We start from the raw sequence: 24,496 nt of genomic DNA on the forward strand, positions 1-24,496 counted from the left end.
CACATCATATATGCACCTAACGTGATACGGCCGTCCCACATACAACTGAAACACACTAACTCCTTCCACAGAAGAACATGTAAAGCCCTTAAGTGATGCTTACTCTTCTCCTTGATATCCTATAACTTAAATACTATGTGTAAGTTAACAATATGTAAGTACTATCCTATAAAGTTAATACATCTTATGTTGAATAATAAATAAAAGCAGAAAGAAAACAAAACAAATATAACAAAATCTTTGTTTTCTTTCCACACACACACTTTTCTTTCTTCTTTATAATATGTATATATCACTATGTATGTATATTAGTCCGTTTTCATATTGCCACAAAGAATTGCCCAAGGCTAAGTAATTTATAAAGGAAAGGAGTTTAATTGATTTGCAGTTCAGCATGGCTGGGGAGGCCTCAGGAAACTTACAATTATGGCAGAAGGCAAAGGGGAAGCAAGGCACCTTCTTCACAAGGCAGCAGCAGGGAAAAGTGCTGAGCAAAGGGGAAACGGCCTCTTATAAAACCATCAGGGCCAGGCATGGTGGCTCACACCTGTAATACAAGCACTTTGGGAGGCCGAGGTGGGTGGATCACGAGATCAGGAGTTTGAGAACAGTCTGACCAAGATGCTGAAACCCTGTCTCTACTAGAAATACAAAAAAGAAGATTGGCCGGGCATGGTGGCATGCACTCAGCTACTCAGGAGGTTGAGGCAGGAGAATTTCTTGAATCCGGGAGGCGGAGGTTGCAGTGAGCAGAGATCGAGCCACTGCACTCCAGCCTGGACAACAGAGGGACACTCCATCTCAAAAAATAAAAAATAAAAATCAGATCTCGTGAGAACTCACTATCATGAGAACAGCATGGGGAAAACTCTGCCCATGATTCAATTACCTTCCTTGACATGTGGGGATTATGGGGATTACAATTCAAGATGAGATTTGGGTAGGGACACAAAAGCTAACCACATCATTCTATCCTTGGCCCCTCCCAAGTCTGATGTCCCTTTCATGTTTCAAAACCAATCATGCCTTTCCAACAGTCCCCCAAAATCTTAATTCATTCCAGTATTAACCCGAAAGTCCAAGTCCAAAGTCTTACCTGAGACAAGGCAAGTCCCTTCTGCCTTCAAGCCTGTAAAATCAAAAGCAAGTTAGTTACTTTTTAGATAAAATGGGGGTACAGGCATTGCGTAAAGACACCCATTCCAAATAGGAGAAATTGGCTAAAACAAAGAGGTTACAGGCCCCATGCAAGTCTGAAATCCAACATGGCAGTAATTAAACCTTAAACTTCCAAAATGATCTCCTTTGACTTCACGTCTCACATCCAGGTCATGCTGATGCAAGAGGTAGGCTCCCATGGCTGTGGACAGCTCTGCCCCTGTGGCTTTACAGGATACAGTCCCCCTCCTGCCTGCCTTCATGGACTGGCATTGCGTGTTTGTGGCTTTTCCAGGAACATGGTGCAAGCTGGCAGTGAATCTATCATTCTGGGGTCTGGAGGATGGTGGCCATCTTCTCACAGCTCCACTAGTGCCCCAGTGGGTACCCTGTGTGGGGGCTCTGACCCCACATTTCCCTTCCACATTGCTCTAGCAGAGGTTCTCCATGAGAGCTCTGTCTCTACAGCCAACTTCTGCCTGAGCATCCAGATATTTCCATACATTCTTTGAAATCTAGGTGGAGGTTCCCAAACCTCAATCCTTGACTTCTGTGCACCTGCAGGCCCAATGCCACATGGAAGCTGCCAAGGCTTGCACCCTCTGAAGCAATAGCCTGAGCTGTACATTGGCTCCTTTTAGCCATGGCTGGGACACAGGGCACAAAGCCCTAAGACTGCACAAAGCAGCAAGACCCTGTCCTGGCCCCCAAAACCATTTTTTTCTTCTAGGTCTCCAGGCCTATGATAGGAGGGGCTGCTGTGAAGACCACTGACATGCCCTGTCTTGGTAAATAACACTGGGTTCCTCATTACTTATGCAAATTTGGATTTATTTTTATTTTTATTTTTATTTTTTTGAGACAGACTCTCACTCTGTCCCCCAGGTTGTAGTGCAGTGGTGTGATCTCAGCTCACTGCAACCTCTGCCTTTATGGTTCAAGTGATTCTCCTGCCTCGGCCTCCCAAATAGCTGGCATTACAGGCATGTACCTCCATACCTGGCTAATTTTTGTAATTTTAGTAGAGACAGGGTTTCACCATGTTGGTTAGGCTGGTCTCAAACTCCTGACTTCAAGTGATTCACTTGCCTTGGCCTTTCAAAGCTCTGGGATTACAGCCAAGAGTCACCACATCTGGCTGGAAAATGGTTTTTTCTTTTCTAGTGCATCATCAAGTTGCAAATTTTCCTGACTTGTATGCTCTGCTTTCCTTTTAAACATAAGTTCCAATTCCAAACCATCTCTTTGTGAATGCATAAAACTGAATGCTTTTAAAAGCACCCACATCATCTCTTGAATGCTTTGCGGCTGAAAAATTTCTTCCATCAGATACCCTAAATCATCTCTCTCAAGTTCCACAGATCTATAGGGCAAGGGCAAAATGTCATTAGTCTCTTTGCTAAAGCAGAGCGAGAGTCACCTTTATTCCAGTTCTCAGCAAGTTCCTCATCTCCGTCTAAGACACCTCAGCCTGAACTTCACTGCCCATATCACTATCAGCATTTTGGTCAAAGCTATTCAACAAGTCTCTAGGAAGTTCCAAGCTTTCCCACATTTTCCTGTTTTCTTCTGAGCCCTTCAAACTGTTCCAACCTCCACCTATTACCCAGTTCCAAAGTCACTTCCACATTTTTTGGTATCTTTGTAGTAGCACTCCACTATCTGAAGTACCAGTTTACTGTATTATAATGTCCATTTTCACACTGATATAAAAACTGCCTGAGACTGGGTAATTTATAAAGGAAAGGAGTTTAATTGACTTGCAGTTCAGCACGGCTGGGGAGGCCTCAGGAAACTTACAATCATGGCAGAAGGCAAAGGGGAAGCAAGGCACCTTCTTCACAAGGTAGCAGGAAGGAGAAGTGCTGAGCAAAGGAGGAAGAGCCCCTTATAAAACCATCAGATCTCATGAGAAATCACTCTCTATCACAAGAACAGCATGGAGGAAACCACCCCCATTATCCAATTACCTCCACCTACTCTCTCCCTTGACATGTAAGGATTATGAGGATTACAGTTCAAGATGAGATTTGGGTGGGGACACAAAGCCTAACCATATCAGTATGTTATTTGTACATCTACATATGAGGGGTCTTCAAATAGTTCATAGAAAATAGGTATGATGAAAAAACTATGCATGAATTTCAACTTTTTTACACAAAAATAAACTCATACTAACTTGTTATAACATGTCTTAACAAGATCCAGTTGACGGCACTAAGAAGCTTAAGATTTCAGTTTGAAAAAAGCCTCTATCAGAGCAACATGAATGCTGCTAAAAACAAGAACAAATGTTAAATTTATGGTGAAGTTTGAGTGGAAGAATGGTGAAATCATTGATCCTTTATGAAAAGTTTATGAGCTCAATCCTGCTAAAATTGAAACAAGAACAAACATTAAATTTATGGTGAATTTTGAGTGGAAGAATGGCAAAAATCATTGATCCTTTATGAAAAGTTTATGAGCTCAGTGCTCCCAAAGAAATCAGTCGTTTATCAATGAATAACTCATTTTAAGAAAGGACGAGACCATTTTGGAAATGAAGCCTGAAACAGCAGATCATCCGTTTCAATTTGCAAGGAAAAAATTCAACTTGTTTATATCTTAATTGAAAAGAAATTATGATTAACAGCAGAAACAATAACTAATAGCATAGACATCTCAATTGGTTCAGCTTACACAATTCTGACTGAAAAATTAAAATTAAGGAAACTTTCCACTTGACGGATGCCAAAGCTGTTGCACCCAAATCACCTGCAGACAAGAGCAGATATTTCAGTGGAAATTTTATTTTTAAATTTTTAAGCTGTATTTTTTTTCCTCTCTGAGTACTCCTCCCAGATCTTGCTGATGAAAAGAGAACCCATCCCAGACCCAGTCTCCCTACCCATGGGGTGGTTCAGCTGGAAACCTTGCAGGCAGTCACAACTCTCAGCCTCCTTCCTCACAACACCCAGCACTGTCTCCACCAGCTCTGCACCTTCTGTGTAGACCCCTTGACCCAGTTGTTCCCAATGCTACTCTGACCGAAGACAAACTTGTCCAGTCTGAAGATCTGCCTAAAGGGCTCCGAGAGCTCAGAGTCTATAATGCCATCAGTGGAAATTTCAAACAAGTGGGATCAAGATCCTGAAGCATTTCCTGAAAGAATTGTAACAGAAAAATGGAACATGGTTTTATCAATACAACCCTAAAGACAAAGCACTATCAATGCAATGGCTACCAAGAGGTGGAAGTGGCCCAGTCAAAAAGCAAAAGTGGACCAGTCGAGAGCAAAGGTCATGGCAACAGTTTTTTGGAATGCTCTAGGCATTTTACTTGTTGACTTTCTGGAGGGCCAAAGAACAATAACATCTGCTTATTAAGAGTGTTGAGCCAAGGTTTCAGAAAGAAGCCCAGGAATGCTTCAGCAGAGTCCTTCACCACAACAATGCTTCTACTCTTGCCTCTCATCAAACAAGGGCAATTTTGTGACAGTTTCAATGGGAAATCAGTAGCATCTCTACCTTACAGTGTCTTCTGAATTCTTGTTGTTGTTTATTAATCTTACAAAAATCTGTAAAGGGCAGCCATTTTTCTTCAGTTAATAATGTAAAAAAGACTCCACTAACATGGTTAAATTCTCAGGACCCCCAGTTCCTTAGGGATGCACTAAATGTCTGTTACCATCACTTACCAAAGTCTCTTGAGCTTGATGAAGCTTATGTTAAGAAATAAAGTTGTTTATTATTTTTTATTTTGTTTCAAGGGTGCGTGGTAGGTTTGTTATATTGGCAAATTGCATGTCATCAGGGTTTGGTGGACAGATTATTTCATCACCCAGGAAATGAGTACCCAATAGGTAGTTTTTTGATCCTCACCCTTCTCCCAGCCTCCCACTTCTAGTACACATAGTACACATCATTCTCTTCTTTGTGTCCATGTGTACTTGATGTTTAACTCCCATTTATAAATGAGAACATGTGGTATTTGGTTTTCCCTTTCTGCATTAGCTCACTTAGGATAATGGCCTCCAGCTCCATCCATGTTGCTGCAGAGGACGTTATCTCATTCTTTCTCATAACTGCATAGTATTCCATGGTGTATATGTACCACAATTTCTTTATCCAGTCTACCATTGATTGGCATTTAGGTTCATTCTATGTCTTTGCTAGTGTGAATAATGTTGTGATGAACATACACATGTATGTATCTTTATGGTAAAACAATTTATATTCGTTTAGGTAAATACCCAATAATGAGATTGCTGGATCAAATAGTAGTTCTATTTTAAGTTATTTGAGAAATCTCCAAACTACTTTCCACAGTGGCTGAATTAATTTACATTCCCACCAATAGTATATAAGTGTTCTCTTCTCCACAACCTTTCCAGCATCTGCTACTTTTTGACTTGTTAATAATAGCCACTCTGACTGATGTGAGATGAGTCTCATTGTGGTTTTTGATTTGCATTTCTCTAATGATTAGTGATGTTGAGCATTTTTTCATATGCTTGCTGGTTACATGTATGTCTTTTTAAAAAGTGTCTATTCATGTCCAAGCACATTATGTCACACCTGTAATCCTAGCACTTTGGGAGGCTGAGGTGGGCAGATTGCTCGAGCTCAGAAGTTCGAGACCAGCCTGGCCAATGTGGTGAAACCCCGTCTCTACAAAACAGTACCAAAAGGTTAGCCAGACGTGATGGCATGCACCTGTAGTCCCAGCTACTTCTGGAGCTGAGGCAGAAGGACTGGTTGAACCTGGGAGGTGGATGCTCCTGTAAGCTGAGATCACACCACTGTACTCTAACCTGGGTGACAAAGTGAGACCTTGTCTTAAAAAAAAAAAGTGTCCATTTATGTCCTTTGCCCGCTTTTTAATGGGATTGTTTCTTGCTTATAAATGTGTTTAAGTTGCTTATAGATTCTGGATATTAGACCTCTGTAAGATGCATAATTTGAAAATATTTTCTCCCATTCTGTAGGTTGTCTGTTTACTCTGTTGATAGTTTCTTTTGCGGTGCAGGAGCTCTTTCATTTAATTGGGTACCATTTTTCAATTTTTGCTTTGTTGTAATTCCTTTGGTGTCTTTGTCATGAAAGACATCATAGGCATAGGCATTTTTGTCAGGGCCTATTTCCAGAATGGTATTTCCTAGGTTATCTTCCAGGATTTTTATAGTTTTAGGTTTTACATTTAAGTCTTTAATCCATCTTGAGTTGATTTTGTACATGGTGTAAGGAAGGGGGTCCAGTTCCAATCTTCTGCATGTTGCTAGCCAGTTATCCCAGCACCATTTATTGAACAGGTAGTCCTTTCTCCATTGCTTGTTTTTGTCAACTTTATTGAAGATCAGATGGTTGTAGGTGTACAGCATTATTTGTGGGCTCTCTATTCTGTTCCATTGGTCTATATGTCTGTTTTGGTACCAATACCATGCTGTTTGGGTTACTGTAACCTTGTTGTATAGTTTGAAGTTGGGTGATGTGATGCCTTCGGCTTTGTTCTTTTTGCTTAGGATTGCTTTGGCTATTCAGGCTTTTTTGGTTTCATATAAATTTTAGAATAGTTTTTTTCTAATTCTAAAAATTCTTAAGAATTCTAAAAATTTTTCTAATTTTTCTCTAATTCTGTGAAAACTGTCATTGATAAATTGATAAGAATAGCATTCAATATATAAATTGCTTTGGGCAGTATGGCCATTTTAACAATATTGATTCTTCCTATCCATAAGCATGGAATGTTTTTTTCATTTGTGTCATCCCTGATTTCTTTCAGAAAAGGATAATAAAAGAATTTATTTGAAAGATAATTCTCATTGTAGAGATCTTTCACCTCCCTGGTTAGCTGTATTCCTAGGCATTGTGTATGTGTGTGTGTCTGTGTGTGGGTATATGTATGTACGTGTGTATATGTGTGGCTGTTGTGAATGGGACTGTATTCTTGTTTTGGCACTCAGCTTGGATTCTGTTGGTATATAGAAATGCCACTAATTTTTGTACATTGATTTTATATCCTGAAACTTTGCTGAAGTTGTTTACCAGATTTAGGAGCTTTGGGGCAGAGAAAATATGCGGTTTTCTAGGTATAAAATCATATCATCTGCAAACAGAGATAGTTTGACTTCCTCTTTTCTGTTTGGATGACTTTTATTTCTTTCTCTTGCCTGATTGCTCTGTCTAGAACTTCCAGTACTATGTTGAATATGAGCAGTGAGAGTAGGAATCTTTGTCTTGTTCCAGTTCTCAGAGGGAATGCTTCCAGAATTCAGTATAGTCCTGCCTATACTGGGTTGCCCATTTAGTAAGTTTTTGGCTGTGAGTTTGTCTTAGATGGCTCTTATTATTTTGAGGTATATTCCTTCAATGCCTACTTTGTTTAGGGTTTTAAACATGTAGGGATGTTGAATATTATTGAAATTCTTTTCTGATCTAGTAAGATGATCATGTGGTTTTTGTTTTAGGTCCGTGTATGTGATGAATAACATTTACTGATTGGCATATGTTGAATCAGCCTTGCAGGCTAAGGATAAAACCCTCTTGATCATGGTGGATTAACTTTTTAATGTGCTACTAGATCGGGTTTGCTAGTATTTTGTTGAGAATTTTTGCATTTACGTTCCTCAAGAATATTGTGTTGTCACTTGAAAATAAACTGTTTCTGGTGGTCTTTACTAATAGGTATTGAGAGAAAAAAGCATTTTCCAGAGCAGTAACTGCATACTATGTATCAGAGAGTGTTTTAATTTGCTCAAGGAATAAAACCATATCTGAACAACAGCTGCAATTGAAGTTGCCACCTGGTTAAGCTTACGATCATCCACTGTTGTCTCGAAGATCCACCTGTCTTCTGCCAAACTGGAAAGCATATTGGAGAGTTGAATGGAGATGTGGTTGGAATCACCACCCCTGCATCCTTCAAGTCCTTTATGACCTCTACAGTTCCCCCAGAAATGTCATACTGCTTTTGGTTTAGTATTTTCCTAGGTAGACACAGTTCTAGTGGCTTCCACTTGGCCTTTCCCACCATAACAGCCCTTACTCCACAGTTCAGGGAACCAATGTAGAGATTTTGTGAGCTGCTAAGTATGTCTACTCTAATTGTGCATCCAGAACTGGGGAAACGACCACAGGATGGCATTGGGGCCCATTAGACTCACTGTGAGATGGATCTGAGCTGAAACCTCATTGACCACATGACCTCCAAAAGTCCCTCCTCTGACTGGCAGACCACAGTGATATTTTGAGTCTCCTGAAATTAGTGTCAGCTCAGAACCAATGCCCAATAAACCCTGAGAGGTCTGATAATTTCTCTTTTCTCAATGCACAGTTACCCTAGTACAAAGGCCATGCATCTCTTTTGGGGAAAACTGAGAGAAAGATTAACAGTATAAATACTTAGTAGTGTACCAGGGCCTTTCCTCAAGGGATCCAGCTTCCCCTTCATTTAAGGGGTTCTAGGTTTTTAAACAGGCTCAATTCTGGGAATTAATTGAGGGATCATGATTCTCTGTTTTTATGATTCATTTTAGACTTTTGTTCACTTAACCTAGAGCTTTTCTGCTTATGCAGATTAAGAATTTCATAGCCTTCCTATCTATTCTACTTTGAGAAATGCCATTATCAACTAGCCATTGCCATAGGTTTCTATGACTCAGACAACTCTGATTGCTGCTTGGACCTCTGCTGTCCGTTACAGCATAAACCAAAGAGTGACTGAGGTAGATCTCAATTGACTGCAGGTTTATTCTGCCAAGGTTGAGGACGCAACCAGGAAAAAGGAACACAGGTCACAGCGGGATCTGTGACCTGGGCTTTTTCCAAAGAGGGTTTTAGGAACTTGAGTATTTAAAGAGGAAAGAGCAAGCAGAAGAAGAAGGAAAAAAAGGAGACAGGATAGGCAATGAAGCAAGTGGTCACCTTTTTGTGAGGCTCTGATTAGCACTAAGTGAGTCTATATATTACATGTTAAAAGAGGGAATAGGGAAAAAAGCAATTACACATTTCTCTCATGCCTAGTAACTGTACATTTTACATATGATAAAGACAGCATGTGAAAATACAGCTATCTGGGGAGAAAGAAGACAGCTTTTTACATGACTCAGTTCTCAAGCTTAAATTTCCCTGTGGCATAGTGAGTTTGGGGTCCCATGATTCTATTTTTTTTCACAACAGTAACTATGCCCACCTTGTCCTTGGCAGTTGAGTACCACCACTTGGCCCTGCCATCCTGGGATCCAATTATTCCCACTGTATTTAGGTTTCCCAATTCAATGACTGTAGTTTTCACTGTAAGATGTGGTCTGCAGAGAAGAGCAATCACAGAGCTCTTCAAAGATGCTGGGATTCTCCTCACAGATTTATTCCTATTCGTCACAGTACTGCTGAAAGTATGTCTTCTAGACCCTCCCAGTATGGGTGAGTAGTTCTTAAATAACAAATCCACTCTGACATTCCAATCTCCCTAAGCCTTTGAATCTCTTCCACATTAAACCAAAGCAAGTCCACTATTTCAAATTTGCTCACCCTGCGCCACTTTTTGGTCCATGTTTCAGCCAACTAACCAGACTGTCAGAACTCTTTATAACTGCCTAAGCTGCAACTGTAAATGCAGAATTTCTGCTTAATGAGTTAATATCAATAAATTCAACTTGATCTAACTTTATGTTCCTTTCACCGTTATCTCACTCCCTTAGTATCCGTTCCCATGTTTCCTGCATTCTTTTTTTTGTGTTTTTTTTTTGTTTTTGTTTTTTTGTTTTTTTAAATTTTTGTACTTTGCTGAAAATTATTTTTCCCAGGGTCTATAAAACATTAATTTGTTTTTATATTTTACTATTTTTTTGTGTTTTTTTTTTTTGTTTGTTTGTTTTTTTAAATTTTTGTACTTTGCTGAAAGTTCTTTTTCCCAGGGTCTATAAAACATTAATTTGTTTTTATATTTTACTATTTTTGTGTGTGTGTGTGTGTTTTTTTTTTTTTTTTTTTTTTTTTTTTTTTTTTTTTTTTTGGTTTCCTGCATTCTTAGGAAGCTCAAGTAATTATTTTGGAATACAATGTACCTCTTCATGGGTCACACTCTGTACCTCACCTTTGGGGGCTGCTAGTGCTTGAGTCTTGTTATAGGTCTAGAAGCAGAGGAATAATGGGGGTGGCTCCTGAGGAGAATCAGCATTGACGTGCATGGCAACTGCCTCAAGGGAGGCCAATACAGTTTCCTCAGGCAATTTAGGGTCAATCTTCTCAGACTGAGGTGGAGAGGCTGCTACCACTGGAGATGGGGAAGCTGCTTCTACTAGGGATTGGGAGTCCACTTCCACTGGCAAATAAGACTGCTCAGAGTTTAGATGCTCAATGTCCCCCAGCTTCATCAGGGTCTTCTTACATGTCTCTATCCAATGTACAGTATCCTCTACTTTCCCAATCAATGTCCTCACTTTAACAGCAAACATCCTGTGAAGCTGGGAGTTTAACTTGCATTGTAATTCAGGAGTTCAATTTGCATTGTAATTCAGGCAGCTAGAGTCTGCATTTGATTTTCAGCATCCCCAGCCTGGTGGCTACAAGAGGTAAGACTCTCCTTCAGGGTACACATACACAACTCCAAGTCATCTATAGGGCACCTGAGCTGGGAATTAGAATCTCTGAGCTAGTCCTTTTCTTTTATCACTTTGTCCAGTGACATTAGGAGCAACCAGCCATATTCATTAAGTTTCCAAAAATGTTTGAGGGTATCATCTACACAGTCACCCAACTCCTTGCCTGTTGTAAGTGTCTGGTGATTAATTAGGAATATTCAGTGCAGATGTTTTGCATATCTCTATTACCACTTCACACCATGGACTATCAATGCTGTCTTTACTCCTAGAAATAGAGCTATTAGAATCCTTAAATTTAATCGGATTTGAGAGCCAATTCCAGAAACCCTAGAACCAATCCTCAAATATATGGTTTCCCGTTTAGACTAGAAAATTTCAAGGACTACAGAAGTTCTTGTCAGAAACTTCTTACCCCATGAAGGATGGTTAATTGGGTTCCCATGTTACACTGTAAGTGAGCAAGTTGTCAGCTTGGGCAAGGAAAGTTCTTCAGTGAAGTTTCCCTCATGCACTGAAATGTATTGAGCACCACCTTTGTGCCTTTCTCTGTGCTAGGCTGTAGGGACATGCAGTGGACAAAGCAGACAAAGAAAGAGTAGACAAAGACCCTGCCCTTGTGAAATTTACCCTCTTGTGGAGAAAAGTTTTAATTCGGGTTTCCCTAGACGCAGACACTGAGACAATGATTCCAATCCAAGTAACTTATTGAGAAGTGCAGGAAGTATCAGTAGGAAAGTGGGAAAGTAATACAGAGAGGGAACAGCAGCCCACACAAATAACATTACTAGACCTGTTCTCACAGGTAGCAACGGAATTTAACCCTGAAAGGGAAATGGCAAATGGAGTAAAACACCATGCCTCAGAATCATCCTATCCAAGGGCAAGGAAGCTGGTGTTTATAGACCAGCTCCTGAGAGTCACTAGTTGAGGATTGTTGTGGGTTGGGGAGGGGGCTGATTAATTCCCTGGCACTTCTTGCCCATCCTCAGAGCTGGCAAAGTGACGTTCTGCATTCTGAAAAAATACTCTCAGACCAAAATGTACATGCTGACCTTTGAAAGCCAGCTGAAGCACATTAACCGGTCTAGGGACTGACAGTATCTGCTACAGAAAGACAGACAATGAAGACACAATGAATTACAAGTTAAGTACAGATGGTGATAATTGTAAGAAGGCAAAAATGAGGAGTTTTTTTTAACTATAATTGGAATTGAGAAGGAAGGCAGCTGACCTACCCCTTTAGATAGAATAAGAAAGTCAGGGAAGGCTGTCTGAGCAGAGACCTGAATGGTAAGAAGCAGCCCACCATGGGAAAAGTCAAGGAAAGAGAGATTTCGACCAGCAGTACTCAAAGTGTGGGCTATGGCTGCTGCCAGTCCAGGAGATGCTGGTTTATCACTCGTTTATGACAAGTTAAGTATACAAATTGAAAGTACTTTTAAATGTAACCACTTAGAGATGGTTACAGCAATTTCACATTGCCACAACCGTCAAGCCTGTGATGGCAGACTTGTCTCACTGTGGTGTAGACCAGCTGGGCATTGTCAAATGTGCATGAAAAGTCATGCACAGTAGGACGGTGTTATATATGTGACATTTTAGGGTTAGTTTGTCAACCATACTCTAAAACCATATAAATATATGAGAAAAGTAAACATTTATTCATTTTTTAATTCTCCTAGTTCCAATTATTTTCATTTTTAACAAACAATTATTTTTAAATCTAGGTTAAGAAGATTCATATTGCTGATTCTTTCAGGTTTATTGAGGTATGATTTACATTTAGTAAAATGTACCCTTTTCAGATGCTTAGTTCTATGAGTTTGACAAATGAATACAGGATATGTAACCATCACCACAATCAAGATATAGAATATTTCTGTCACTCCAAAAGTTCCATCCTGTTCCTTTGTGGTCCATTCCCTGCAGAGCACTCGTCTGATTTCTGTCTCCACTTTTTGCCAGAATGCCTTATATGTGGAATCATACAGTATGTAGCCTTTTGTGTCTGGGTTCTTTAACTCAGCATCATACACTAAAGATTTATCCATTAATTGAACATATCAGTAGCTCGTTCCTTTTTATTGCTAAGTAGTATTCCATCATATAAATGTACCATAGTTTGTTTATCCACTCACCAGTTAATGCATATTGAGGTTGTTTTCAGTTTTGGGTGGTAATGAAGCCACTATAAACATTCATAAACAAGTGTTTGTGTAAACATATGTCTTCATTTCTCTAAATTAAATACCTGGGGATTGCATTGCTGGGCCATATTTATGTTTAACTTTATAAGAAACTACAAAACTGTTTTCCAAAATGGTTGCACCATTTTGTCCTCCTTCAGCAGCAATGTATGAGAGTTCCAACATCCTCACCAGCACGTGGTGCAATCTTAGTTGCTTGTTTCTCTTTAAAGCTATTCCAATTAGTGCACAGTGGTATTTCATTGCAATTTTAATTTACATTTTTCTAATGACACATGATGCTAAGCATTTTTTCATGTGCTTATTTACCTTTGGTATTTATTCTTTGATGAACTATTGATTCAAATCTTAGAACTTTTTTAAAACTGGGCAATTTTTTTTTTACTATTAAGTTTTGAGGATTTTATATATTCTGGGTGCAAGTCCTTTATTGGATTTGTGTTTTACAAATACTTTCTCCCTGTCTGTAGCTTGTCTTCTCATGACTTACCCGCATTTCTCAAAGCGCAAAACTTCGCAGCCATAGGCCGAGTGTGGTGGTTCACACCCGTAATCCCAATAGTTTGGGAGGCTGAGGCGGGCAGGTCATTGCGCTTAGGAGTTTGAGACCAGCATGGACAACAAGGCGAGACCCCATCTCTACAAAAAAAAAAAAAAAGAAAAAATAGCTGGGCATGGTGGTGCACACCTGTAGTCCCAGCTACTTGGGGGGCTAGTGGAGGAGGATCACTTTAGCCTGGGAGGTCAAGGGTGCAGTGAGCCATGTTTGTGCCACTGTACAGCCTGGGCACCCTATTGAGACCCTATCTCAAAAACAAACAAAAAACAAAACAAAAAAAAACTACTAAAACCTTGCAGCCATAAAAAAAAGAACAAAATCATGTTCTTTGCAGCAGTATGCAGCTGGGGCTGTTATCCTAAGCAAATTAGCATAGTAAGACAAAACCAAATACCATATTTTTGATTTTAAGTGGGAACTAAACGTTGGGTACTCATGGATATAATGCTGGGAACAATAGACGCTGGGGACTAATGGGGGGGATTGACGGAGGGGAGCAAGGGTTAAAAAACTATTGGGTACTATGTTCACTACCCGGGTGACAAGATCAGGTGTACCCCAAACCTCATCATCATACAATATTCCCATATAATAAACCTGCATGTGTACCCCCTGAATCTAAAAGTTAAGAGGAAAATATTTTAATCACGACAAAGTAAAATCACAGTGGCAACTGTGATTAACGAGCTGAAATTTTAATTTTATTTCATTTTAATTAACTTAAATAGCCACATGTAGCTAGTGACTATTGTATTGAACAGCACAGATTAATACTACTAAATTGCACGTTCAGTGAAAAATGTGCAGTTGTTTGTTTGTTTTAGACAGTCTCACTCTGCCGGCCAGGCTGGAGCACAACTGCACTATCTCGGCTCACTGCAACCTCCACCTCCCAGGTTCAACTGATTCTCCCTCTTCAGCCTCCAGAGCAGCTGGGATTACAGGCCTGCTCCACCAAGCTTGGCTAATACTTGTATTTTTAGCAGAGACAGGGTTTCATCACGCTGGTCAGGCTGTTTTCGAATTCCTGACCTCATGATTGGCGTGCCTTGGCCTCCCAAAGTGCTGGGATTACAGGCAGGAGCCACCACACCCGGCCCCACGGTTTTTAACATTCTTTTTGTAGTATGTTTGTTCTGATTTTCTTTTCTTTTCTGACGAAATTTTACTCTATCACGAGTGCATTGGCGTGATCATGGCTCACTCCAGCCTCCACCTCCCAAGTTCACGCAATCTTCAGACCTCAGCTTCCCCAGTAGTAGGGACGACAGGCACATGCCACCATGCCCAGCTGATTTTTAACTTTTATTTTTTAGAGACAAGGTGTCACGATGTTGCCCAGGCTAGTCTCAAACTCCTGGGTTCAAGCAGTCCTCCTGCCTTGGCCTCCCTAAGTGCTCAGATTACAGGCATGAGCTACTGCTGTGTCCAGAATTGGTGGGTTCTTGGTCTCACTGACTTTAAGAATGAAGCCGAGAACCCTTGCAGTGAGTATTACAGTTCTCAAAGATAGTGCGTCTGGAGTTTGTCCCTTCTGATGTTTGGACGTGTTCGGAGTTTCTTCCTTCTGGTGGGTTCCTGGTCTGGCTGACTTCAGGAGTAAAGCTGCAGACCTTCACTGGGAGTGTTACAACTCTTAAGGCAGTACCTCTGGAGTTGCTCGTTCCTCCCGTCCGGAGTTGTCCATTCCTCCCAGTGGGTTCATGGTCTCACTGGCCTCAGGAGTGAAGCTGCAGAAGTGAAGCTACACACCTTCACAGTGAGTGCTGTAGCTCATAAAACCAGTGCATACCCAAAGAGCGGGCAGCAACAAAACTTATAACAAAGAGCGAAAAAACAAAGCTCCCAGAACGTGGAAACGGACTGCACAGGGTTGCCCGTGCTAGTTTTCGCAGCCTGCTTTTATTCCCTTATCCGGCCCCACCCACATCTTGCTGATTGGTCCATTTTACAGAGAGCTGATTGGTCCATCTTACAGAGAGCTGATTGGTCCATTTTGACAGGGTGCTGATTGGTGCAATTACCATCCCTGAGCTAGACACAGTGCTGATTGGTGCATTTACAATCCTCCAGCTAGACATAAAAGTTCTCCAAGTCCCCAGTAGATTAGCTAGATACAGAGTGCTGATTGGTGCATCCACAAACTCTGGGCTAGACACAGAGTGCTGATTGGTGCATATACAATCCTCCAGCTAGACATAAAAGTTCTCCAAATCCCCACCCGACTCAGGAGCTCAGCTGGCTTTGACTAGTGGATATGGCATGGGGGCGGGGGCAGAGCTGCCTGTCAGTCCCAGCGCCCCGCGCCTGCCCTTCTCAGCCTTTGTACAGTAGATTGAACTGGGGGCACAGACCAGGGGGCGGTGGCTGTCAGGGAGGCTCCTGGGAGCTCCGGCATGGCGGGCTGCATGTCCGGAGACCTGCTCCGCAGGGAGGCGGCTGAGGCCCGGGGTGCATTTGAGCAAGGCACGGGTGGGCTGGCAGTGCTGTGGGACCTGGCATACCCTCCACAGCTGCTGGCCGGGGTGCTAAGCCCCTCACTGCCCAGGGCCAGCGGTGCTGGCCTGCTGCCGGCTCCAAGTGTGAGACCTGCCCACCCAGCCCGTGCCCATCCGCCAAGCCAGCGCCCATCGCTCACGCTGGCCTGCGAGCACCGCACACAGCCCCAGTTCCCACCCTGCCTTTCCCTTCACACCTTCCAGCAGAGGGAGCCGGTTCCAGCCTCAGCCAGCCCAGAGAGGGGCTCCCACATTGCAGTGGGGGACTGAAGGGCTCCTCAAACGTGGCCAGAGTGGACACCAAGGCTGAGGAGGCACCAAGAGCGAGCAAGGGCTGCTAGCACGTTGTCACCTCTCACTGTGTCTGGCCCTAATATTCTTTATATATTTTAGAAACATGATCTCATCCTGTTGCTCAGGTTGAAGTGCTGTGGTGCAGTCATAGATCCCGGCAGCCATGAACACCTGGTCTCAAGTGATCCTCCTGCCTCAGTCTTCCAGAATGCTGGGATTACACATGCAAGTTGCCATACCCAGCCTGATTGTATTTATTGGCATGTAATAGTATGCTTGTTGACTCTAATAATAAAAATTAGGGCTTGTATTCTCTAACTCCTACTTTTATGTTTCTATTAATTTTTATCATATTTTCAGAATGCATGATGGTTTGGAAATTCAAAAATCAGATTTTTCACTACAGCTAGGCTCAGAAGCATTGGGCTAGACAGTTGTCACAGTATGGGCAAAAGCCTTGTTTCCCTAACAGGGCTATTTCTCTTTGTAAATTCACAAAGCAGCGTTCTGAAAAAGGAAGTGACTGGTGGGACATGAGAGTGGAGGACTATTTTGGATAATGTTGTCAGAGAGAGCTTGGTGGTGGCACTGAGTAGGGGAAACAGCATTCCAAGGAGAGACAGAATAGCGGTCTTTAGGGCATGGAAAAGGGAACTGTGTGTTTAAAGACAGACCAGTGTGGCTGGATGTTGGGAAGGGAGGGAGAGTGGTGAGGAAAGAACTAGAAAGGAAGGAAACAGATTTTGCATGACCACAGACCTTGTCCTCTTCTCATCTCCTGCATTGTAGATCAAAGTTAATGCACCACAGGCACCGGATAGACATGAATAAGTGCTTTAATCAAAATGAATGTGAAGGCTCCATACGGTGGCTCACGCCTGTAATCCTAGCACCTTAGGGGGCCAAGGTGCGCGGATCGCTTGAGCTCAGTAGTTCAAGACTAGCCTGGGTAACAAGATGAAACCCCGTCTCTACAAAAAATACAAAAATTAGCCCAGTATGGCATGTGCCTGTAGTCCCAGCTACCCGGGAGGCTGAGGTAGGAGGATTGCTTGAGGCTGGGAGGTAGAGGTTGCAGTGAGCCCAGATCACACCACTATACTCCAGTCTGGGTGACAGAGCCTGATCCTGTCTCCTGTCTCAAAAACAAAAGAAGAGACAACCATATCTTACTGTACACTGGCCTTGAAGAAACAACCATATCTTATTGCACACTGGCCCTGGTTGTATAGAAAGAACTATCTTGGCCGGGCGCAGTGGCTCATACCTGTAATCCCAGCGCTTTGGGAGGCCAAGGCAGGCGGATCACCTGAGGTCAGGAGTTTGAGACCAGCCTGACCAACATGGAGAAACCCTGTCTCTACTAAAAATACAAAAAAAATTTGCTGGGCATGGTGGCACATGCCTGTAATCCCAGCTACTCGGGAGGCTGAGGGAGGAGAATCGCTTGAATAAGGGAGGCAGAGGTTGCCGTGAGCTCAGATCACACCATTGTGCTCCAGCCTGGGTGACAAGAGCGAAACTCCATCTAGAAAGAAAGAAAGAAAGAAAGAAAGAAAGAGAGAGAGAGAGAGAGAGAAAGAGAAAGAGAGAGAGAGAGAGAAAGAGAAAGAAAGAGAGAGAGAGAGAAAGAAAGAAAGAAAGAAAGAAAGAAAGAAAGAAAGAAAGAAAGAAAGAAAAGAAAAGAAAAGAAAAGAAAAGAAAAGAAAAGAAAAGAAAAGAAAAGAAAAGAAAAGAAAAGAAAAGAAAAGAAAAGAAAAGAAAAGAAAAGAAAGAACTCATGTTTGCCGCCAAGGAAGTGGACTGAATAATAGTCAGCTCTCACAAGAAATTAGAGAGTGGGATTCCCATGCCACAGGTTAAGACACTGAGGCTCAAAAAATTATGTTACTGTGAGGTAGATCAGCAGGACTTGTTTTCCAAGCACTGGTCAAGACGCCTGGTTGCATCCCTGCTGCTCAGAGCAGGATCTGGTTGAAACAGGGTGCAGTGAAGAAGCCAGCCGAAACCAGAAGATGGTAAGGAGAGCAACCTCTAGCTGCCCTCACTGCTTAGTAGCATAAAGACACTCCCACTAACACCATGACAGTTTACAAATGCTTACCTTACCCGGTTGCAGAAACTCCCTGCTCCTTTTGCAGAAAGTTCTGAGTAGCCCACCTCTTAATTACCATGTAATTAAAATGGGTCTAAATACATCTGCCAACATCCCATACACTGCTCCTCCAGGCACAGCGCCTGTGGGATAGCCCTTATCCACAAGGAGCAGTACCTCTGCTGCTGCTGTAGTGTACACTGCTGCTTCGGTAAAAGTTACTGTCTCCACCACGGACTCCCCTTTGAATTCTTTCATGGGCAAAGCCAAGAATCCTTCAGGGTAAGTCCCAATTTGGGGGCTCACCTGCACTGCATCAACTTCTCCTAATCACACACCTAACAAAAGACAAACCCAAGTTCATGCCCTTTCCGTTCTCTTTGACTGCCTTTCTTCAAAATTAGCCCAAAGCAACCCTTTTCCAAACATGAAAATGCCTGTATATTTTAATTTGGTTTTGTAATCATTTTAGAGACTTTGCATTTATTTTGAGAGTTCCTCTTTTGTATTAGTTTCCTAAAGCCATTGTAACAAATCATCACCAGTTTGGTGGCTCAGAACAACAGAAATTTATTCTCCCACAATTCTGGGGACTAGAATTTTGAACTCAAGGTGTCAACAGGGCCTCCTCCTTCTGAAGGCTCTAAGGGACAGCCTGTTCCATACCTCTTCCAGCTTCTGGTGGCTGCAAGTGTTCCTTAGCTTGTGGCTGCATCATTCACCTCTCTGCCACTAGGCCCACGTGGCCTCCTCCACCTCTCTCTGCATGTCTCTTATAAGGGCGTTTGTGGTTGGATACAGGGCCCACCAGTATAATGCAGGATGATTTCAACTTAAGACCCTTAACTAAATTACATCTGCAAAGACTCCTTTTCCAAATAAGGTCATATTCATAGGTTCTGAGGACTAGAACGAGGACATTCCTTTCTGTGGGCCCTTCCACAAACCATTCAGCCCTCTATCCCCTCCATGTGCTGCAGCCTGGAAACTCTCCCCAGATAGCAAGCTGGGGATTCACAGTGACCTCATTTGTTTATCTTCTCTCAAAGATCCGTGTCCTGTGCTTTCTGCTGTCCGAAAACTGTTTGACCTATTTTGCCCAATTTTCCAGTTGTTTAAGGAAGAAGGGTGAATCCAGTTCCTATTACTCCAGCATGGCCAGGAGCAGAAGTTGCACCCATGAGTGTAAGCTCATTGAATATGGGAACATTTCGTGTCTTGCCTTTCTAGTGCCTGTAGAAATGATTGGAGCACAGGACTCCTTCCTTAACAACTGATGAATTAGTGAACAAGTGAATGAAAGGGAAGCTCATCTAAACCCTTTGTTTTTCTCTTGTTTGGGACTGAATGGCAAAAACCCCTTTTACCTCTGTCAGTCAGATGAGCTGGAGCCATCTCTCCTTAGCTAGGATCTGCTGATGTAATTCTCAGTTTCCTCCTCAATCCACTCGCAGCCCCTAAGTCTGGCTCTCATGGTTAATGCAAGAAACTGGTGTTGGGAAATTTAAGAGATTTATCACTTTGGGAGGCCGAGACGGGTGGATCACGAGGTCAGGAGATCGAGACCATCCTGGCTAATACGGTGAAACCCCGTCTCTACTAAAAAATACAAAAAACCAGCCGGGCGACGAGGCGGCCGCCTGTAGTCCCAGCTACTCGGGAGGCTGAGACAGGAGAATGGCGTCAACCCGGGAGGCGGAGCTTGCAGTGAGCTGAGAGGCGGCCACTGCACTCCAGCCTGGGCGGCAGAGCAAGACTCCGTCTCAAAAAAAAAAAAAAAAAAAAAAGAGAGATTTATCTAAGGAGCACATTTTGCGTAATTATTTGTAAGACATATGTTCTGCCTGTGTTTTTAAATAAAAAGAACGCAGGGCATGTTGAGGGGAGGGGCTGATGTGGGAAAGGAGAATGAATAGTATTTTCGAGTGAGTATTGTCACAAAGAAGAGAGGCCCCCCAATTTGTTGATGGAAAATTAATGATAGGCACTGAGAAAATATGAGGCAGGAGAGAAGTAAGGAGCCTGCCTATCAAAGAACACAAATTATACACTATATCAGTCCATATCAAAACAAAGGTGGCCATGTACGGAGGAAAATGGTTTCTGCTTTTATTTCCACAATCACACACTAATTAAGTTAAAAAGAAAACAGTTATTACCACTATCAATAGCATTTATAAAAGCATCTACTATATGGCTGTTTGACTTATCCAAAAATCTGGTTGTGCCTAGAATGTAGATTTTTGTTTGAATTCATTATACCGTATTTTTATTACAAATATAAGATAATAGGTAATGGTTATTAACAAACCAAAAATACAGAGATTGATACAGAACAAGTTAGAAATCTACTCTAATTACACGGGCCTGAAGGAACCAATATTAGCAGTATGTATCTTTTTATATCTTTTTCAGTGTTGCCCTGAATATGTAAACATTATAATGTATACAGTGAGTGGCTTCTGGTTTTATTAAAATGTAAACAAATGAAATATATAATTTGTTTCTTTCATTTAACAATAGATTAGTGACATGTCACCAGATAAATACACAGATTTATTTATGTCAGATTTTTAAATCTAGAGTACGAATTTACCACCATTTACTTAACCGCTTCCTGAATGAGGTACGTTCAGGTGATTTTTCAGGTTTTACCACATATAATGCTACAATAAACTCCCTTGTGACTGCAGACTGTTTTAATTTTATCACCACAGACACTCGAGCCTTGAAATGTCACCTTTCAAACGATGCCTTTCCCCATCCTCCCTGTCAGTTGGAGAATGGAGCTGAAAGGGGAGTGAAGAAGATGGCCAACATGGATAATTACTCCACACAGCACATGGCCAGCAGCCTCCTGCTACAATATTTACATCCTATTCCATTGAGATGGCACTCTCTGCTCACATGACCCAAATGCAGTTCTCGCTCCGCCAAGAGCACAGCCGAATGCGAACTGCATTGGCAGCTTTGCACATGCTCTGTCTGGCCCTGTGAATCCTCACTCACCCATTCAGATTTCTGTTGGTGTAAAGCAACATTCCAGCTGCTGAAGCTCCGTGATCTGCTGTGTTTCCCCAGCCCAGATCCAAGGCAGGTGGCCCATACAATTACTATCTTTTTAGAGTTTGAGTAATGGTGTTTATTTGGGGGTGAAGGGTGTATTATGCCCAAGTACAGCTGATGAATGAGGCCATAGAGTAACTCTTTTCCTAGCAGGTATTTGCAGGAATAGCATTTACCGATTTTCATCACTTGCCTGGACAACAACCTGCAGCTCTGGTGCACATTTAATTCTGAAACAGAGGTCTTGGCAAACGATGCTGCCTCTGACTGTCATGTTGACTGTAATATTTGAGATGGTGTTTTCTCCTCTCTAGAGACCTGGATGCTTTTTGCCATTCTGATGGTAAATGATGAGACAGGCTACCATGGATTTCAGCACCCCTTCTGTGTTTGATCAGCAAAGAGGTAAAATGTTGCTTTAACACATTCTTTGGTGTTAGTATCCTTAGTCCCATGGTATGGATTTGCAGTTGTCAGGAGAGAAAGAGAAGTGTGCGTGTGTGTGCGCGCGTGCGTGTGCATGAGTATTTGCTATGTAGGATGTGGAAAGAGGATTTTACCTAGAAAACAAACCTGTTCAAAATGTTCACTTCTTTGATAAGCATCTGAAACAGAAAAATAAGCTTATGATTTGTTGTATAAGCTTATGATCTTGTTGAAGTATTCCTACCTTCACATTTTAAAAATTGGATTTCAAGCACACTATTTCAGATAGTGTCGTCTTTATTCTGTTTTTTCCAAATCTTTTTTAAAAATTAGAGTAAGCAGTGTAAGAACACATCACTTTTTTTTAATCATACTATTAGCCCAGTATCTCATTGCTATATCTTCATAAGCATTTTTTTATTCTTTCAGGAATAGATGTTGCCTGTATTTATGTCGGGTTGATATGTTATCTCATCCAAGGTTGTGTAATGACATATCCCTATGCTATTATTTGCAGCGACAGGGTATATCTTCCTTACTTATAATTTCTGGAGTGGAGGTAATTTTCCACGTCAAAATGTTGCTGTAAAATCAACTCATCCTTATAATACCATGTATTTGGCCATATGGTCTATGTGTATACATTTTGCATATGCAATGTGTTTATACACATCTTCACGTAATACTTATGTGTAATTGTAAATTTTTTTAGTATGAACGTGAAATTTCCATTTTATAAACATCATACATATTTTTTAGAATCCTTTCTTAAATATCGAATATTTAAACCACTTTCTACAGTCTCTGAATATTCTTCAAGATCCTAAGTTCCTTTGGTGATTTTTCTGTTTGGGCTACAACACGAAATGGTGGTTTGAAAAAGCCTCATTAAGAAAATGTATTGCTTCATTCTTTTTTCCCTTTTCCTGCTCTAGGCCATAGCATGTTTAATACCCCTCAAGCTACATTTGGCTTTGTGGGTGAATTATTTTAGCCCAGTGGGTTTCTCCAAAAATAAATTTTTATTTAGATTCCTGAGTTAGCTAATGTATGTATGTATATAGTGTGTTCTCCAGGTCTTAGCTCATTTGGAATAGTGTTCGTGTGTGTGTGTGTGTGTGTGTGTGTGCCTTCAGAAAGTGCCGGCTCATACCGCGTTTGGATCTTAACACCATAGAGAAAGGGGTTGTCACAGCTGTGCCCACCACCATCCTCTCCTCCTGGTACATTTTATATCACTGATGGCAGTCAGTAAAAGTGAAAATCTGCTAAGAACCAAAGAGCTCACACTGGCTAAAAAATGACGTTGCTGAGCCACGAAACACACAATGGGTTTATTTTTGAAGAATAATTGGAGGGAGCTGGGACTGACTGAAGAAGAACTAGCTCTTCATAATGAATTTACATATTTCAGTGTTATACCTTCTAACAGGATTGAGCCCCAAACATAGTTAAGATATAGAATTACAAGACTGATTTTCTTATAACACCTTTCATGTGAGCAATTCACAGCAATTCCTCCACCTGGGCGCAATTCTCTCCCATGGAAGTTAACCCTCTCCCTGCCATGTTTATCTCTATTTCTCAATCCTTTCTCTCTTTCTAGAGGTTTTATCATATGGTGGAAAGAGCATGGGATTTTAAATCTTATAGACATAGACCAGAATGGCAGATCAGCTACTTCTTAGCTGTGTGAACTTGGCAAGTTACCTAACCTCTCTAGGCCTTAGTTTCCCCAGCAATATAATGAAGGAAATGATGCTTACCTAGCAGGTTGTTGTGAGGATCTAAAATAACATCTAAAAAGCATCTGTCAGCAATGCCTGATATTCAATAAGTATTTTCCCATTTTGGCTGCGGCTGTTATCATTATTGCTGTTGTTATTATCACCTTGGACTGGGAGTTTCTGAAGTGCAAAAGACTACTCATCTCTCTACCTTCAGCTTGAATGTAGCAGTCCTAAATGAGGGCTTAGTACTGGGTGATTAAATTACATTAATTATTTTTTCAGAACCCTAGGATACTCTTTATAGCAAGCCCTAGAATAATAATTAAGCGATTCCTGAATAGTTGTATTACCTCATTAATCCTTCCTCTTTCTTAAAAGCATGCAAGACTATGAGAGGTTGAGACCATTATACAGATTTTAAATATTATATTGTTGGACAAACCAAAGGGAAGTGACTTTCTCGGGAAAAGTTGAGCATGGGGCTTTAGTTGAGGGTTTTTCATGAGTTGTTACTATCTGGATAATTGAACCCTAGCAGCACTGGCTTTACATGCAGATGGGGACAGAAGACATTGCATCTGGAAGAACCTTAGCAATCAGGCAATCCACTGGTTCTCACATTGGCTGTACTTAAGAATCATCTGGGCTGGGCGCGAGGGCTCACGCCTGTAACCCCAGCACTTTGGGAGGCCGAGGTAGGCAGATCACATGGTCAAGAGATTGAGACCACCCTGGCCAACATGGTGAAACCCCGTCACTACTAAAAATACAAAAATTAGCTGGGCATGGCGGCACACGCCTGTAGTCCCAGCTACTCAGGAGGCTGAGGCAGGAGAATCGCTTGAACCTGGGAGGTGGAGGTTGCAGTGAGCTGAGATCGGGC

General features: G+C 41.7%; 1 protein-coding gene across 1 annotated transcript in view; it reads left to right on the forward strand.

Annotated features, from left to right (window-relative positions):
* Positions 1-21,365: 21,365 nt before the first annotated feature.
* ANKRD55 (ankyrin repeat domain 55) overlaps positions 21,366-24,496 on the forward strand; it is a 129,678-nt gene continuing 126,547 nt past the window's right edge. Inside the window, exons 1-2 of the mRNA XM_010386462.2 lie at positions 21,366-21,484; positions 21,772-21,862. Coding sequence (XP_010384764.1) covers positions 21,805-21,862 — 58 coding nt within the window. The 5' untranslated portion in view covers positions 21,366-21,484; positions 21,772-21,804. The remainder of the gene's footprint in view (positions 21,485-21,771; positions 21,863-24,496) is intronic.

This window comes from Rhinopithecus roxellana, chromosome 3, assembly GCF_007565055.1.
Source record: "Rhinopithecus roxellana isolate Shanxi Qingling chromosome 3, ASM756505v1, whole genome shotgun sequence".
NCBI lineage: Eukaryota > Metazoa > Chordata > Mammalia > Primates > Cercopithecidae > Rhinopithecus > Rhinopithecus roxellana.